Source organism: Entelurus aequoreus, linkage group LG06, assembly GCF_033978785.1.
Source record: "Entelurus aequoreus isolate RoL-2023_Sb linkage group LG06, RoL_Eaeq_v1.1, whole genome shotgun sequence".
Lineage (NCBI taxonomy): Eukaryota > Metazoa > Chordata > Actinopteri > Syngnathiformes > Syngnathidae > Entelurus > Entelurus aequoreus.
In genome coordinates, this window is record NC_084736.1 from 78462673 (window position 1) to 78478579 (window position 15907).

At 39.7% G+C, this 15907-nt stretch overlaps 1 protein-coding gene across 1 annotated transcript; it reads left to right on the top strand.

Moving 5' to 3' along the window:
* The first annotated feature begins 594 nt into the window (after window positions 1–594).
* LOC133651676 (zinc finger and BTB domain-containing protein 26-like) lies at window positions 595–8037 on the top strand. Its single transcript, XM_062049692.1, has 2 exons — window positions 595–711; window positions 5969–8037. The coding sequence occupies exon 2, from the start codon at window positions 5983–5985 to the stop codon at window positions 7288–7290; it is 1308 nt and encodes a 435-aa protein (XP_061905676.1). The 5' UTR covers window positions 595–711; window positions 5969–5982; the 3' UTR covers window positions 7291–8037.
* The last annotated feature ends 7870 nt before the right edge of the window (window positions 8038–15907 follow it).

Here is a 15907-nt window from a genome sequence, read left to right on the forward strand (position 1 = left end):
ATGCATATATATATATATATATATATATATATATATATATATATATATATATATATATATATGACATTAATTATAACTGCATTTATTCACTCTATTTGGCATGAATGTATAAAATGTAAAATATTTCTACAGCTTTATCATACAAAACCCAAAACCAGTCAAAAATAATAATAATAAAACTAAATAAATAAATAAAATAAAAATTAAAAATTAAAAAAAAAAAAAATATATATATATATATATATATAAAATTTAAAAAAATAAACAAAAATAAATTAAAATATATATATATATATATATAAATTTTTTATTTTTTATTTAATTTTTTTCTATTTTTTAATTTTTTTATTTTATTTTATGTATGCATCAAAACGTTGTCTATAATGCGTGATAATATTGGAAGAGCGGTTGGAAATGGATGGATGGATGTGTCTCCCACCGCACTCCAATGCGGTGGGAGGCAGTGTGCTCACGTGACGTCACCAGATGACGTCTATCGCTCCAAGGACTGGCAGAGAGAGAGAGAGAGACAGAGGGTGGAGGACAGACAGGCGGAGAGAAGAGAGAGAGGGTGGAGGACAGACAGGCGGAGAGAAGAGAGAGAGGGTGGAGGACAGACAGGCGGAGAGAAGAGAGAGAGGGTGGAGGACAGACAGGCCAGTAAAAGGTTTCTTACACCGTTTTGTTGACGAGGCGACCAGCAAAACATCAGTGAGTGTCTCTTCCTCAAGCATTAACATTACACAATGGCAGCTAATAGTCCGCCACACATACTTCTGCTATCTGTGTCTGTGCTGAAGCTAAGACTCACAAGGCGGTCTTTACTGTTAGCAACTAGCATCCACTATGTGTTTATTGTGGACACTCTTCACTGTTAGCAACTAGCATCCGCTATTTGTTTATTGTGGACAGTCTTCACTGTTAGCAACTAGCATCCACTATGTGTTTATTGTGGACAGTTTTCACTGTTAGCAACTAGCATCCACTATGTGTTTATTGTGGACAGTCTTCACTGTTAGCACCTAGCATCCACTATTTGTTTATTGTGGACAGTCTTCACTGTTAGCAACTAGCATCCACTATTTGTTTATTGTGGACAGTCTTCACTGTTAGCACCTAGCATCCACTATTTGTTTATTGTGGACAGTCTTCACTGTTAGCGACGAGCATCCACTATTTGTTTATTGTGGACAGTCTTCACTGTTAGCAACTAGCATCCACTATTTGTTTATTGTGGACAGTCTTCACTGTTAGCACCTAGCATCCACTATTTGTTTATTGTGGACAGTCTTCACTGTTAGCAACTAGCATCCACTATTTGTTTATTGTGGACAGTCTTCACTGTTAGCACCTAGCATCCACTATTTGTTTATTGTGGACAGTCTTCACTGTTAGCGACGAGCATCCACTATTTGTTTATTGTGGACAGTCTTCACTGTTAGCAACTAGCATCCACTATTTGTTTATTGTGGACAGTCTTCACTGTTAGCAACTATCATCCACTATTGGTTTATTGTGGACAGTCTTCACTGTTAGCACCTAGCATCCACTATTTGTTTATTGTGGACAGTCTTCACTGTTAGCACCTAGCATCCACTATTTGTTTATTGTGGACAGTCTTCACTGTTAGCGACGAGCATCCACTATTTGTTTATTGTGGACACTCTTCACTGTTAGCGACGAGCATCCACTATTTGTTTATTGTGGACAGTCTTCACTGTTAGCAACTAGCATCCACTATTTGTTTATTGTGGACAGTCTTCACTGTTAGCAACTAGCATCCACTATTTGTTTATTGTGGACAGTCTTCACTGTTAGCAACTAGCATCCACTATTTATTTATTGTGGACAGTCTTCACTGTTAGCACCTAGCATCCACTATTTGTTTATTGTGGACAGTCTTCACTGTTAGCGACGAGCATCCACTATTTGTTTATTGTGGACAGTCTTCACTGTTAGCGACGAGCATCCACTATTTGTTTATTGTGGACAGTCTTCACTGTTAGCAACTAGCATCCACTATTTGTTTATTGTGGACAGTCTTCACTGTTAGCAACTAGCATCCACTATTTGTTTATTGTGAACAGTCTTCACTGTTAGCACCTAGCATCCACTATTTGTTTATTGTGGACAGTCTTCACTGTTAGCACCTAGCATCCACTATTTGTTTATTGTAGACAGTCTTCACTGTTAGCACCTAGCATCCACTATTTGTTTATTGTGGACAGTCTTCACTGTTAGCGACGAGCATCCACTATATGTTTATTGTGGACAGTCTTCACTGTTAGCAACTAGCATCCACTATTTGTTTATTGTGGACAGTCTTCACTGTTAGCAACTATCATCCACTATTGGTTTATTGTGGACAGTCTTCACTGTTAGCAACTAGCATCCACTATTTGTTTATTGTGGACAGTCTTCACTGTTAGCGACGAGCATCCACTATTTGTTTATTGTGGACAGTCTTCACTGTTAGCAACTAGCATCCACTATTTGTTTATTGGGGACAATCACGTTGTTCAGCGTCAACACAATTCCTGCTTAACGTCGCAAAATTTAGTCGGAATCAATGTAAAAATCGTGTCGTTTTCCAGTAACCATGAACGTGTGAACTATGTAGTCGATGTCATTAATGCTATATGACGCAATTCATCCACGTCTACACTTAAACTTTGATATTGCGATGTCACTAACATGACATGTTTATTAGTGTGTTTTTGACGCCCGCATAGTGTTGTCCCGATACCAATATTTTGGTACCCGTAATAAAATTATCTCAATACTTTTTGGTACTTTTTGATATTGTTCTAAATAAAGGGGACCACAAAAAATGGCATTATTGGCTTTATTTTAACCAAAAAATTTAGGGCACATTAAATATGTTTATTATTGCAATTTAGTCCTTAAATAAAATAGTGAACATACTAGACAACTTGTCTTTTAGTAGTAAGTAAACAAACAAAGACTCCTGATTAGTCTGCTGACGTATGCAGTAACATATTGGGTCATTTATCTACCTGTTATTTTGCCAACATTATTAAGGACAAACTGTAAAATTGAATTATTCATCTACCTGTTCTGTTTCAACATGTTCTACCTACACTTCTGTTAAAGTGTAATAATCACGTATTCTTCTGTTGTTTGATACTTTACATTAGTTTTGGATGATACCACACATTTGGGTATCAATCCGATACCGTTCGCCTCTTTGTTAGGAGGTAAAATGACAAATACTCAAATACCGTATTTTCCGGACTATAAGGCGCACTTAAAATCTTTTTTCCCCCTCAAAACTTGACAGTGCGCCTTATAACCCGGTGCGCCTAATGTACGGAATAATTCTGGTTTTGCTTACCGACCTCGAAGCAATTTTATTTGGTACATGGTGTAATGATAAGTGTGACCAGTAGATGGCAGTTATACATAAGAGATACGTGTGGACTGCACTATGATGGCAATATGACTTAAGTAAACAACACCAACATTTTATATGTTCCATTGAAAATATAGAACATTACACACGGCGCTCAAAAATCTATCAAAATGTTTTAGTACGACTTTGGTAAGCTATGAAGCCGCACCGCTTGATGGATTGTACTGTGCTTCAACATAGGAGTATTATTATGGTGTGTGTTTAAGGTAAGACATATTATCTGACGTTTTGTTTCGCAATATTATGCAAAATAAACTTTTCTTACCTTCTGGTGCCTGCTGATCTGTATTTGGGATCTGCATAAATCCTGAAAAATTGCGCGCGTCTGCCTCTGTAGTAGATGAGCTTCTTCTTTTTCTCTATTTTCTTTCTTCTTCATCCTGCGCTGTTGCCATTTCTAATATAAAGTAGTGTAAAGTTCTTACTTATATCTGTCAGTAAACTCGCCATGAAAGCGCTAAAACATACCGGTGTAGTGAGTCTACATTGTTCACACCGGAACTCTCTAATTTAGTTATTAGAGAGTTCCGGTCGGACGGTTTATTCACGGGACACATTTCCGGTGTTGTTGTTTCCGGATGAGGAGATGCTGCTCCGTTATTGATGGAAGTAAAGTCTGAATGTCATTAAAACAGTTAGCTCCATCTTTGGACACTTCTTCCTCACCCGTCCTTGCACGCTACACCGCTACAACAAAGATGACGGGGAGAAGACGCTGTCGAAGGTGAGCCACGTAAATAAGACCGCCCACAAAACGGCGCATCCGGAAGCGACTGTCAGAAAGCGGCTTAAAGATGATCTGTAAAACATCATATATGCAACATTTTGACCAAAGAACCACCATTACATGTTATGAAGACCACAAGGAAGTCTTTTACATTTAGAAAAAAATAATAATAATATGACTCCTGTTATGATCCGCTGCCCGGATCATAGTCTGTTTAAGTTTTTCGAGTCACTTGTGTTTTCTGTTAGTTTTGGACTCCTAGAGTTCCTGTTTGTGCTCCTCTGAGTTGGTTACCATAGCTACTTTTTATTTTCACCTGCCTCTTGTGTTTGGGACGCGCACCTGTTTGTAATCAGAGACCGTATTTTTAAGTAGTATTTAAGCCTGCCTTTGCCAGTCAGTCGGTCTGGCTTCTTTGTTTGCTTTACGCAACTGCTACGTTCAATGTTTTCTAGTTCCCTGTGCGTGTCTTACGCTAAGTCCCGTCTTAGTGTTTTCCTTGTGAGCTATTCCGCTAGCTTTCCTTGTGTTAGGCACGCTACGTTTGGTTTGTTTCTGTCTTCTTTTTATGATTTATGAGAATAAATCATGTTCCTACCTGCAAGTCCTGTCCAGAGTCGTCCGTTTGCATCCCGGGAGAACGAACCTTGCAGCACCATGCGACCCGGTCGTAACAACTCCTTTAATGCGCCCTATAATCCGGTGCGCCTTACATAGACACAAAAAAAACGTTTATCAATAAAAATCTAATAACTTCCAAAATTTTATTTAGATTTACACAAAAATTCAGCTACATTAGGTTAAGTCTATGTAGCAGACATCTCTAAAGTTTCAAGTCTGTATCACAAAAACTCTTTGTTTAACTGGCGCTCAAAAAATGTGCTCTAAATGAGCTCCCCGTTGCTGTCACAAACCGCTCGTTGTCGTCCTCGAACCAGAATGGTCCAATAATGCCATGTTTGGAGATGGCGACCCATGCAGTGCACTTGACAGAGTGTAATGGCCTTTGCAGACAGTACTCAGGGGGTGTGCTACCCCAGAAGATGTTGTTCTTAGAGTTCACATGACCTGACAGCAGAAAATGTGCCTCATCCGAAAACCAGACATCGTCAAGGAAGTCTGGCGCAGCGTCAATCTTATCGTAAAACCACTGGCACATGACCACTCGTTTCCTCATGTCGGCAGGTGTAAGCTTTTGTTTAATCTGTAGCCTGTAAGGATAGAGGTCGAGATCTGCGATCAAAATTCTCCGCGCAGACTCCCGGTTCATTCCAAGCTCCTGACTTCGTCGACGCACAGACTTGCGTGGGCTGCGAACAACAGAGTCTCTGACTGCATCAATGTTCTGTGGTGTCCTTGATGATTTCGGTCGTCCAGAGTGTGATTGTCTGTTAGTATCTTTACGATTGAGGTTATTAACAGTCCCATGGGTTCGGAACTTGTTGACCCATCTGTAGATCATTGTGTGGGCAGGAAATTCACGACATCCATCTGTTCTTTGAATTGCAATTGAGCCGCGTGGATAGACCTCAACTATAAAAGTCTTTAGTTTAGTAGTCCATGGCATCTCGAAGTTGGCATTTTCTAAACTTAGAACATGAATTCTTCTTGGTAAATCTGAAAAATAAAAATAATTGATTAATTATTTCAAAAGTTATCCGGTGCGCCCTATGGTCCGGAAAACACGGTACTATTCCCACCACTGTATGTATATGTGTGTATATTTTCACACAAACTCCAGAATAAAAATAACAAAGCAGAAAATGCCTGAGAAGATATGATAGAGTTCCCACTTATGTCTTCAACAGGTGCATAGTTCACCATGGCCCAGAACCAGGTGATCCTGCAGTTCCACTTTGCCACATATGGTGACTCCATGCTGCAGAAAATGAACCTTCTTCGGCACCAGCGACGCTTCTGTGACATGACCGTACGTATCAACCAGCTTAAAGTCCCCGGTCATAAGGTTGTGTTTGCTGCTGGCTCATCTTTCCTCCGAGACCAGTTCATCCTTCAGCAGGACTCCAATGAAGTGCAGATCTCCATAAACCAGGAGGCAAAGGTTGGCCAGCAGCTGCTACTGTCCTGCTACACGGGCCAACTAGAGTTTCCTGAATTGGAGCTGGTCAACTACCTGACGGTGGCCAGCTTCCTCCAAATGGGCCACATTGTGGAGCAGTGTACTCAAGCTTTGAACAAGTTCATCAAGCCACACCCTCCACACAAGATGGAGGTCGACACCGAGCTGAAAAGAGTGGTCAAAGAGGACGGATCGTGCTCCCAGGCTTTGAGAGAACAGGAGCACTTGCGGGAAGTGGAGAGGGTGGAGCATGAGGACGACGTTAGTACTGATGACGATGACGATGTCATTATACAGCCTAAGTCTCCTCCTCACACGTACAATATACATCCTGTGCAAGAAGTGGAGGAGAGTGACATCAGCATTGTGAAGGTGGAGTCTGTGGAGTCGACCTTCCCGACAAGTGCCCCAGCCGCCCTGCACTCGCCCGAGCCCCAACACTCGCTCATCAATTCGACTGTTGACAGTCGTGGGAGTGAAATGACGGCGCCCCCAAGCATGCCGGGCTACCCCTTCCGTCCTCCTTCTCCGTTCAACCCTGCCGAAAAACAGAAGAGCTACGACAAACCCCTCCAGTGGTACCACCAGTGTCCCAAGTGTAGCCGTGTCTTCCGCCAGCTGGAGAAGTACGCCAACCACCTTAAGATGCACAAGCTCTTCATGTGCTTGCTGTGCGGAAAGACCTTCACGCAGAAGGGCAACCTGCACCGGCACATGCGGGTCCACGCGGGCATCAAACCCTTCCAGTGTAAGATCTGCGGGAAGACCTTCACCCAGAAGTGTTCTCTGCTGGATCACCTGAACTTGCACAGCGGGGACAAGCCTCACCGCTGTAACTACTGCGACATGATGTTCGCTCACAAGCCCGTTCTCCGCAAGCACCTCAAGCAAATCCACGGCAAGAACAGCTTTGACAACGCAAACGAAGGCAACTCGCACGACTGTGGGCCTGAAGAGAATGACACCAGTGGGCCGTTTATCAGTCAGTCTAACAATTACGAGACAGACTTAAGATACGATTTGAGACACTGTCTGGATGAGACCGTATAAAAAAAGAGAAACTAAGTGTCACAATGATGAGAAGAGACCACCTTAGAATACACTATTTTAAAAGATGGTGGTCTGTTAATGGAGAAGAATGTTCAGTTAGTGAGGTAGATCTATTTCTACTCTTAAGCATTGACCGTGATCTTGGCATACCTTGTCACTAGGGGTGTAACGGTACGTGTATTTGAATTGAACCGTTTCGGTACGGGGGTTCCGGTTCGGTGCGGAGGTGTATCGAACGAGTTTCCACACGGACATATTAAGTAGCGTAATGCACGTTGTGTAAACAATGCACACCACACGGCATGCTAGCAGCTAACGGGCTACGATAGACTGACCATACATCCTCTTTTCACCGGACATGTCCTCTTTTGCGGAGCTGTCAGGGCGGAGTTTCTTAAATGCCTCAAATGTCCGGCATTTTGAGTTAGGGTTACGTGTATTTTCAATGTACGTCCAGGGTTAAGAAGGGGTTAAAAACAAAACAAATTGCGGGCGCAGCAGCATTGGTGAGGGGAGGGGCAGAGACAGAAAGAGAGCGAGAGAGTTATGATAAACGCGCATGCGTCGCCAGGCTCTGCTTTTTATTCATAGATTTATCAGATTTAATTTTTTATTATCTATAGCAGGGGTGTCAAAAGTGTGCCCCGGAGGCCATTTGCGGCCCGCAGCTAATGTTTTAAAGGCCCACGGCACATTCTAAAAATACTATTAAAATAAACAAAAACATAACAAAAGTGAAATAAAAAAGCTTAAAGGTTAAATGTAATTTAGAAAAAGTTGCAATGTTGACTAATAAAACAAAGCTGTTTTTTTTCTTTCAAACTGTCATTGCTCAAAACATAATATTGAATCAAAATCAATGTTATTATGAATTATTGACCTATCCAAGGTTCCCATTACTTCACATCAAATATTCCACTAAGAAAAATATTTTTGGTGGAAGATTTTGCAAATTTGGTAAATAAATAACCCCAAAATTTATATTTTGTTGTTTTCTTACTGTACCGAAAATGAACCGAACCGTGACCTCGAAACCGAGGTACGTACCGAACCGAAATTTTTGTGTACCGTTACACCCCTAAGAAGAACGTTCAGTTAGTGAGGTAGATCTATGTCTACTCTTAAGCATTGACCGTGATCTTGGCATACCTTGTCACCCCTCCAGTTTTTTTCCAAAGGTAACTGATGAATTTCCCAGCACCCTTGCGTCTTAACAGTTTCCTGTATTTTAACTTTCATGGGTGAAAAAAGTCCACTCTGTTACTGCTGGATCAGCACAACGAGGGCATTAGCGACAACACAAAGACAAATCCTTCAAAACAAAAGCAAACCAATAAAACAACATACTTGCACCACAGTAAGCAGTAAGTAGATCAGAATGTCCCTTATTTTGCAGAAATGTTCCCTTATTTTCAAACGCTGATGTTGTCAGCTATGAATTTTGCACAGATATTTACTTTTGGAGACATACGCGTTTCAATTTTTTGTGATTACAGGAATACCACTTGAACAAAAACTTTAGATTTAACACTGAAGGCCTGATCTACTAAGATTCCAAAGACCACGCACTAAACAGCGTGTGCTAACTATAAAATTGTGTGTGTACCAGGGTTGTAATGATGACTGCGTTCAATCTTCCGGTGGTTAATATTACCATTTCAACATCAAATTATCGAAAAACTGTAATTGATGACTGCACTTTAAAATATTATGGACTGACTGGTGCCAGCTTAAATGCTGAGACTTTATTGTATTTCCCCATTAAGAAACGATACACCCCAATCTAAACTTGTATAAACACATTGCTGTCTGAGCAACTAAGCTATTCAATTGTGCACATTGAACCTACAAGCTGTGCTCTGGTAGAGGGATCGTTCTATACTCAGATTATTACGAGACAAAAGTGTTTTTTATAGTGCGTTCAAACACCGCTGAACTGAGTAGGACACCACAACACCCACCAGAAATAATAAGTAATTATAGCAACGGACTGTATTTGTTACGCACTTTTCATTTAAATACATCTTAAAGTGCTACGGTACAGTTAAAACAATAAAAGCTTAGCCATTTAAACATAAAGTACTAACATTAAAGGCCTACTGAAACCCACTACTACCGACCACGCAGTCTGATAGTTTATATATCAATGATGAAATCTTAACATTATAACACATGCCAATACGGCCGGGTTAACTTATAAAGTGACATTTTAAATTTGCCGCTAAACTTCCGGTTCGAAACGCCTCTGAGGATGACGTATGCGCGTGACGTAGCCCGGCGAACACGGGTATGCCTTCCACATTGAAGCCGATACGAAAAAGCTCTGTTTTCATTTCATAATTCCACAGTATTCTGGACATCTGTGTTCGTGAATCTGTTTCAATCATGTTCATTGCATTATGGAGAAGGATGCCGAGCAAGCAAAGAAGAAAGTTGTCGGTGCGAAATGGACGTATTTTTCGAACGTAGTCAGCCACAACAGTACACAGCCGGCGCTTCTTTGTTTACATTCCCGAAAGATGCAGTCAAGATGGAAGAACTCGGATAACAGAGACTCTAACCAGGAGGACTTTTGATTTGGATACACAGACGCCTGTAGAGAACTGGGACAACACAGACTCTTACCAGGATTACTTTGATTTGGATGACAAAGACGCAGACGTGCTACTGTGAGTATGCAGCTTTGGCTTTTTTTTGCGTATGTACGTAACTTTTTTAAAATATATAAGCTTTATGAACCTTGGGTTAGGTGAACGGTCTTTTGGGCTGAGAGATTGTGTGTGTTGATCATGTGTTTGAATTGTATTGGCGTGTTCTATGGAGCTAGGAGCTAGCAGAGGAGCTAGGAGCTAGCATAACACGTACCGTACCGTACGTGCGCGTCACGTACGTAACTTTTAAAAAATATATAAGTTTTATGAACCTTGGGTTAGGTGAACGGTCTTTTGGGCTGAGTGATTGTGTGTGTTGATCAGGTGTTTGAATTGTATTGGCGTGTTCTATGGAGCTAGGAGCTAGCAGAGGAGCTAGGAGCTAGCATAACAAACACGCAGGTGTTATTATGCAGGATTAATTTGTGGCATATTAAATATAAGCCTGGTTGTGTTGTGGCTAATAGAGTATATATATGTCTTGTGTTTATTTACTGTTGTAGTCATTCCCAGCTGAATATCAGGTACCGTGAGTATGCAGCCTTGGCTGCTAAACATTCGATAACTTGACCGTATGTGCGCGTCACGTGACGTACGTAACTTTTTAAAAATATATAAGCTTTATGAACCTTGGGTTAGGTAAACGGTCTTTTGGGCTGAGTGATTGTGTGTGTTGATCAGGTGTTTGAATTGTATTGGCGTGTTCTATGGAGCTAGGAGCTAGCAGAGGAGCTAGGAGCTAGCATAACAAACACGCAGGTGTTTTTATGCAGGATTAATTTGTGGCATATTAAATATAAGCCTGGTTGTGTTGTGGCTAATAGAGTATATATATGTCTTGTGTTTATTTACTGTTGTAGTCATTCCCAGCTGAATATCAGGTCACCCCCGGCTCTCACAGCATCTTCCCTATCTGAATAGCTTCAACTCCCCACTAGTCCTTCACTTGCACTTTACTCATCCACAAATCTTTCATCCTCGCTCAAATTAATGGGGAAATTGTCGCTTTCTTGGTCCGAATCTCTCTCACTTCATGCGGCCATCATTGTAAACAATAGGGAACTTTGCGTATATGTTCAACTGACTACGTCACGCTACTTCCGGTAGGTGCAAGCCTTTTTTTTATCAGATACCAAAAGTTGCAATCTTTATCGTCGTTGTTCTATACTAAATCCTTTCAGCAAAAATATGGCAATATCGCGAAATGATCAAGTATGACACATAGAATAGATCTGCTATCCCCGTTTAAATAAAAAAAATTCATTTCAGTAGGCCTTTAAAACATATGTGTATAAGTACTTTTTGAGCTCATTCAGCAATACCCAATAAAAATTATAAATGTGATAATTTCGGTCACGATAACCGTGATAATAGATTTTAATATCATTACATCTTTAGCGTGTACTATAATTGGGCGTGTTGCGTGTGATCTACTAAGACTGGGTGCACAATTGATAAGTGTCAGGTTCAAACACTGATGACATCTATTAAACGAGACAAGAAATAAACAGAGACAGAATTCAATTTGGCTCACTTGAGGAGAAATGTGTCGACCTGTAACCTCTAAGTGTCACCCACGCTCTGGCGAAAGATTGTACGCCACCTCTTTTTATTTGGATTTTCCCTGTTTACATGACAACAGCTGTTTCTAAAGGAATGGGGAGTATGTAAACAGTCATTGTTTTCGGTCACATTAACACAAAAGAAAAAGATGCCTCGGGCTTGGGCTGGTCCTGGCTTCAGCCTGGGCAGGTCTTCGATGACAATAGATAAACCCCTCCCGTCTCCTCCCATCGTACACAATGGAATTTTCCAAGCCTTTGCTTGGTGCAACAAAGACAGCCTCTTGTCTGTTCATTGGGAACTCAGAATGGAAAGTTTTTTTGATAATTTACATGCAATTTTTCTGACAATAAGTGCAAAAGTGGTGCAGAAAGCCTTCTTTAAATGAGGATTTTGTGTGTACTGTGTGGCATTCACCATGTTGACACTCGTTTACTGCACATTCATGTTATCATTCTCCTACTGTTTTTAAAACACGCAGTAGAAAAATATAATATGTGCCACTTTTTCTGGGCATTTTAAAAGCAGTCCCGCAGTGCAACTACAACAGGACCCATTTTTTTAGTCTGCTGAAGGTGCATCTTGGGAGATGCTGGCACTAAAACTGCGAGTGTGGAATGTTTCAGATGCAAGGAAATGCATATTGCAGGAAGTTTTTTTTTTTTTTTTCATATGTATGAAAAAGCGCATGAATTGGATGTTTTAATCAGCCCCCTTATGTCATCCAGCAGCTATAAAATTATGAAATGATATTGCTGACTAGACAATATGTCTAATATTTTGTATTTTTGACAGCCCATATATGTTGACAAGCATGTGTGTGACAGAGCTGCAGCGTGTTCGCCTCCTTTCTCACAGCTGTTTCTGCGCAGCTGCCAGTTTGCTTAAAAAGACGTAAAAAAGCTCCCGCAGAACAGTTTAGGTCTTGATAAATCACATTTAAATAATTACATTTGCGTTTTCTCCTCCAGTATTGTGGGCGTTCTGATAATAAGCATATATTCTGCATATTCATGAAGACAGACAACAATTGCGCGTCTTATTTTGCTCATTTAAGAGCCTCTTCGCACAAGGATTTAGGATGCTTTATTATTGTCCATTTTTTTAACATGTACAAGACACATAAGAACTGAAATTACATTTTCGGCACAGTCCCACTAAGAGCAGACATACGTTACAGGGAGACAAGACGGGACCGCCAACGGATCAGCCACTTACGGCGCTCCTTAAAAAAAAGGTGATATTGGGAAAGGGGGGAAGAGTAAAAAATATCAGTCAAAGGCCAGACCCTCGGGAGGGGGTCAAGACTGAGTCCAAGGGAAAAAAACTCATTTGCCATAGCACACATAAACATGTTACATATGATCACAACAACTCGCAACAGAGGGGTGGGGGAGTTGGGGCCCTGGAGGCCGGCCTGCTGCTATAAAGCGTTACTCAGCCGTCCATCCCCCCGAAGGGGAATCAAGCGGTGGTGAAGGCGTGGGGTGGGGTTGGGGGAGTGTGTTTGTGTATATCCCATTGTCTTTGGGTGTAGTGGAGTTGTGTTCATAGGCCTGGGGTCGTTCTGCATGCTATGCAAGCAAAATTCGACTTCCAGGTTACAAGGTTGTCAATCAGCTTTGCGTGCAGTACCAAGTTTGCACGTGTTTGAATACATGCAAACCGTTAGTAGATCAGGCCCTAAATATTCGTCTCTTGTCAATTAAACAAATGTTATTGCACAGTAGAAGATACAGCACACATAATTAGGCTGTTAGCTATTGCACAGTTGTACTTTTCTCAATGTGCAGGCTATTATTACTCACTCGATCCACCTGTTTTGTGCTTTCCAAACTTGAGAATGATTTGTATGAATACATATTTGACGTTTGGTTTATTTGCTCCTTATGACTCTATTTTAGGTTACTAAGGGGATGTGGAAAATTAAGGAAATCAACTAATTTTAGGTGGCACGCTGTTTTTTATGTAGAACTGAACTGGCTACAAAGTAAACAAAAACAGAATGCTGGACGACAGCAAAGACTTACAGCGTGTGGAGCAGAGACGGCGTCCACAAAGTACATCCGTACAATGTCCACACAAAAAGAGATAGCAACAACTGATCCTGATTGCTAAAACAAAGCAGGTGCGGGGAATAGCGCGCAAAGGAAGACATGAAACTGCAACAGGAAAATACCAACCAAAACAGGAAAAGCCACCGAAATAGGAGCGCAAGACAAGAACGAAACCTATTTTGTTCTTTCCAAACTTGAGAATGATTTGTATGAATGCATATTTGACGTTTGGTTTACTTCCTCCTCATGACTCTATTTTAGGTTACTAAGGCGATGTGGAAAATTAAGGAATTTAACAAATTTGAGTTGGCACGCTGTTTTTTTTTTAAAGAATATGGGAAGATACGCCTTTCAAGATGTAATCCCCAAAATAAAATATTGTCATTTTTTATTGGAATAAGTAGCTTTAATGGAGCTACTTACAATGTATCTGCAGCGAGGCATTCTTCAGTTTTAATCCATGATGTGAATGCACTGTGTCTATAGGCTACACCAGGGGTCACCAACGCGGTGCCCGCGGGCACCAGGTAGCCCGTAAGGACCAGATGAGTAGCCCGCTGGCCTGTTCTAAAAATAGCTCAAATAGCAGCACTTCCCAGTGAGCTGCCTCTATTTTTTAAATTGTATTTATTTACTAACAAGCTGGTCCCGCTTTGCCTGACATTTTTAATTCTAAGAGAGACAAAACTCAAATAGAATTTGAAAATCCAAGAACATTTTTTAAAGACTTGGTCTTCTTTTGTTTAAATAAATTCATTATTTTTTTACTTTGCTTCTTAAAACTTTCAGAAAGACAATTTTAGAGAAAAAATATAACCTTAAAAATGATTTTAGGATTTTTAAACACATATACCTTTTTACCTGTTATATTCCTTCCTCTTCATTCCTGACAATTTAAATCAATGTTCAAGTAAATTTTTTTTTTTTATTGTAAAGAATAATAAATACATTTTAATTCAATTTTTCATTTTAGCTTCTGTTTTTTCGACAAAGAATATTTGTGAAATATTTCTTCAAACTTAATATGATTAAAATTCAAAAAATATATTCTGGCCAATCCAGAAAATCTGTAGAATCAAATTTAAATCTTATTCCAAAGTCTTTTGAATTCATTTTAAAATTTTTGTTCTGGAAGATCTAGAAGAAATAATGATTTGTCTTTGTTAGAAATATAGCTTGGTCCAATTTGTTATATATTCTAACAAAGTGTAGATTGGATTTAACCAATTTAAAACATGTCATCAAAATTCTAAAATTAATCTTAATCAGGAAAAATTACAAATGATGTTCCATAAATTCTTTTTTTAATTTTTTCAAAAAGATTCGAATTAGCTAGTTTTTCTCTTCTTTTTTTTCGGTTGAATTTTGAATTTTAAAAAGTCGAAATTGAAGATAAACCATGTTTCAAAATGTAATTGTCATTTTTTTCGTGTTTTCTCCTCTTTTAAACCGTTCAATTAAGTGTAAATATCATTAATTATTAATAATAACATAGTGTTAAAGGTAAATTGAGCAAATTGGCTATTTCTGGCAATTTATTTAAGTGTGTATCAAACTGGTAGCCCTTCGCATTAATCAGTACCCAAGAAGTAGCTCTTGGTTTCAAAAAGGTTGGTGACCCCTGTGTATTAAAACAGGGGTGTCAAAAGTAGCATTTATGGTCCTGTGAAAATGTTTGAACAGTTGCTGTCTGGCAGCAACAAGCAGGCGCAGCTGTTTCTGTCATAGATGTTTGACAGATGATAACAATGAAGCCAGAAATTGAGATTTTTTTGTCTTCTGCCTTCATGAGTCATTGCATGTTAGCATTACAAAGAGTATCCATAAAGCGACACTGTAAAAAGGAACATTTGAACGATGCATACCTGCTTAACTGTGTGTGATTGTAGGGAGTAACTTCATCACTCCGGAATTTATTTCACTGTAATATATTGCAGATGCCTTCATATTGCTTGACCTCGCAATGCTGAAACAGAAATTGTGCTAACTGTGTGTACCTGAGGATTGTTGTCGTTTTTTTCTCCAACGTTGTCCACTGGATAAATGACAATGAATACCTGATTTTGTGTATATACGGGTATACTTTATACAGTCATAAATGTACAAGTATAATGTATAGAAACATTAAAATCCTGTTGGTTGATGCATACATATGGCAACAAAACGTATTTTTCAGTGGAAAAAAAATATTTCTCTTTTCTTGTAAAAAGCAGCCTTCCCCCCACAAAAATGACATAACATCATGCTGTCCCCCTTTCATTCGACTATTAAACACCATTTAACAAAACACACTGAATTTACTGTAACCACTGTGACATTTTTTTACTCCGCCTATTGTTCATTAAA

Bases quoted from the DNA above. Each gene is read 5' to 3' on its own strand.
- LOC133651676 (XM_062049692.1), top strand. From the start codon at position 5,983: ATGGCCCAGAACCAGGTGATCCTGCAGTTCCACTTTGCCACATATGGT.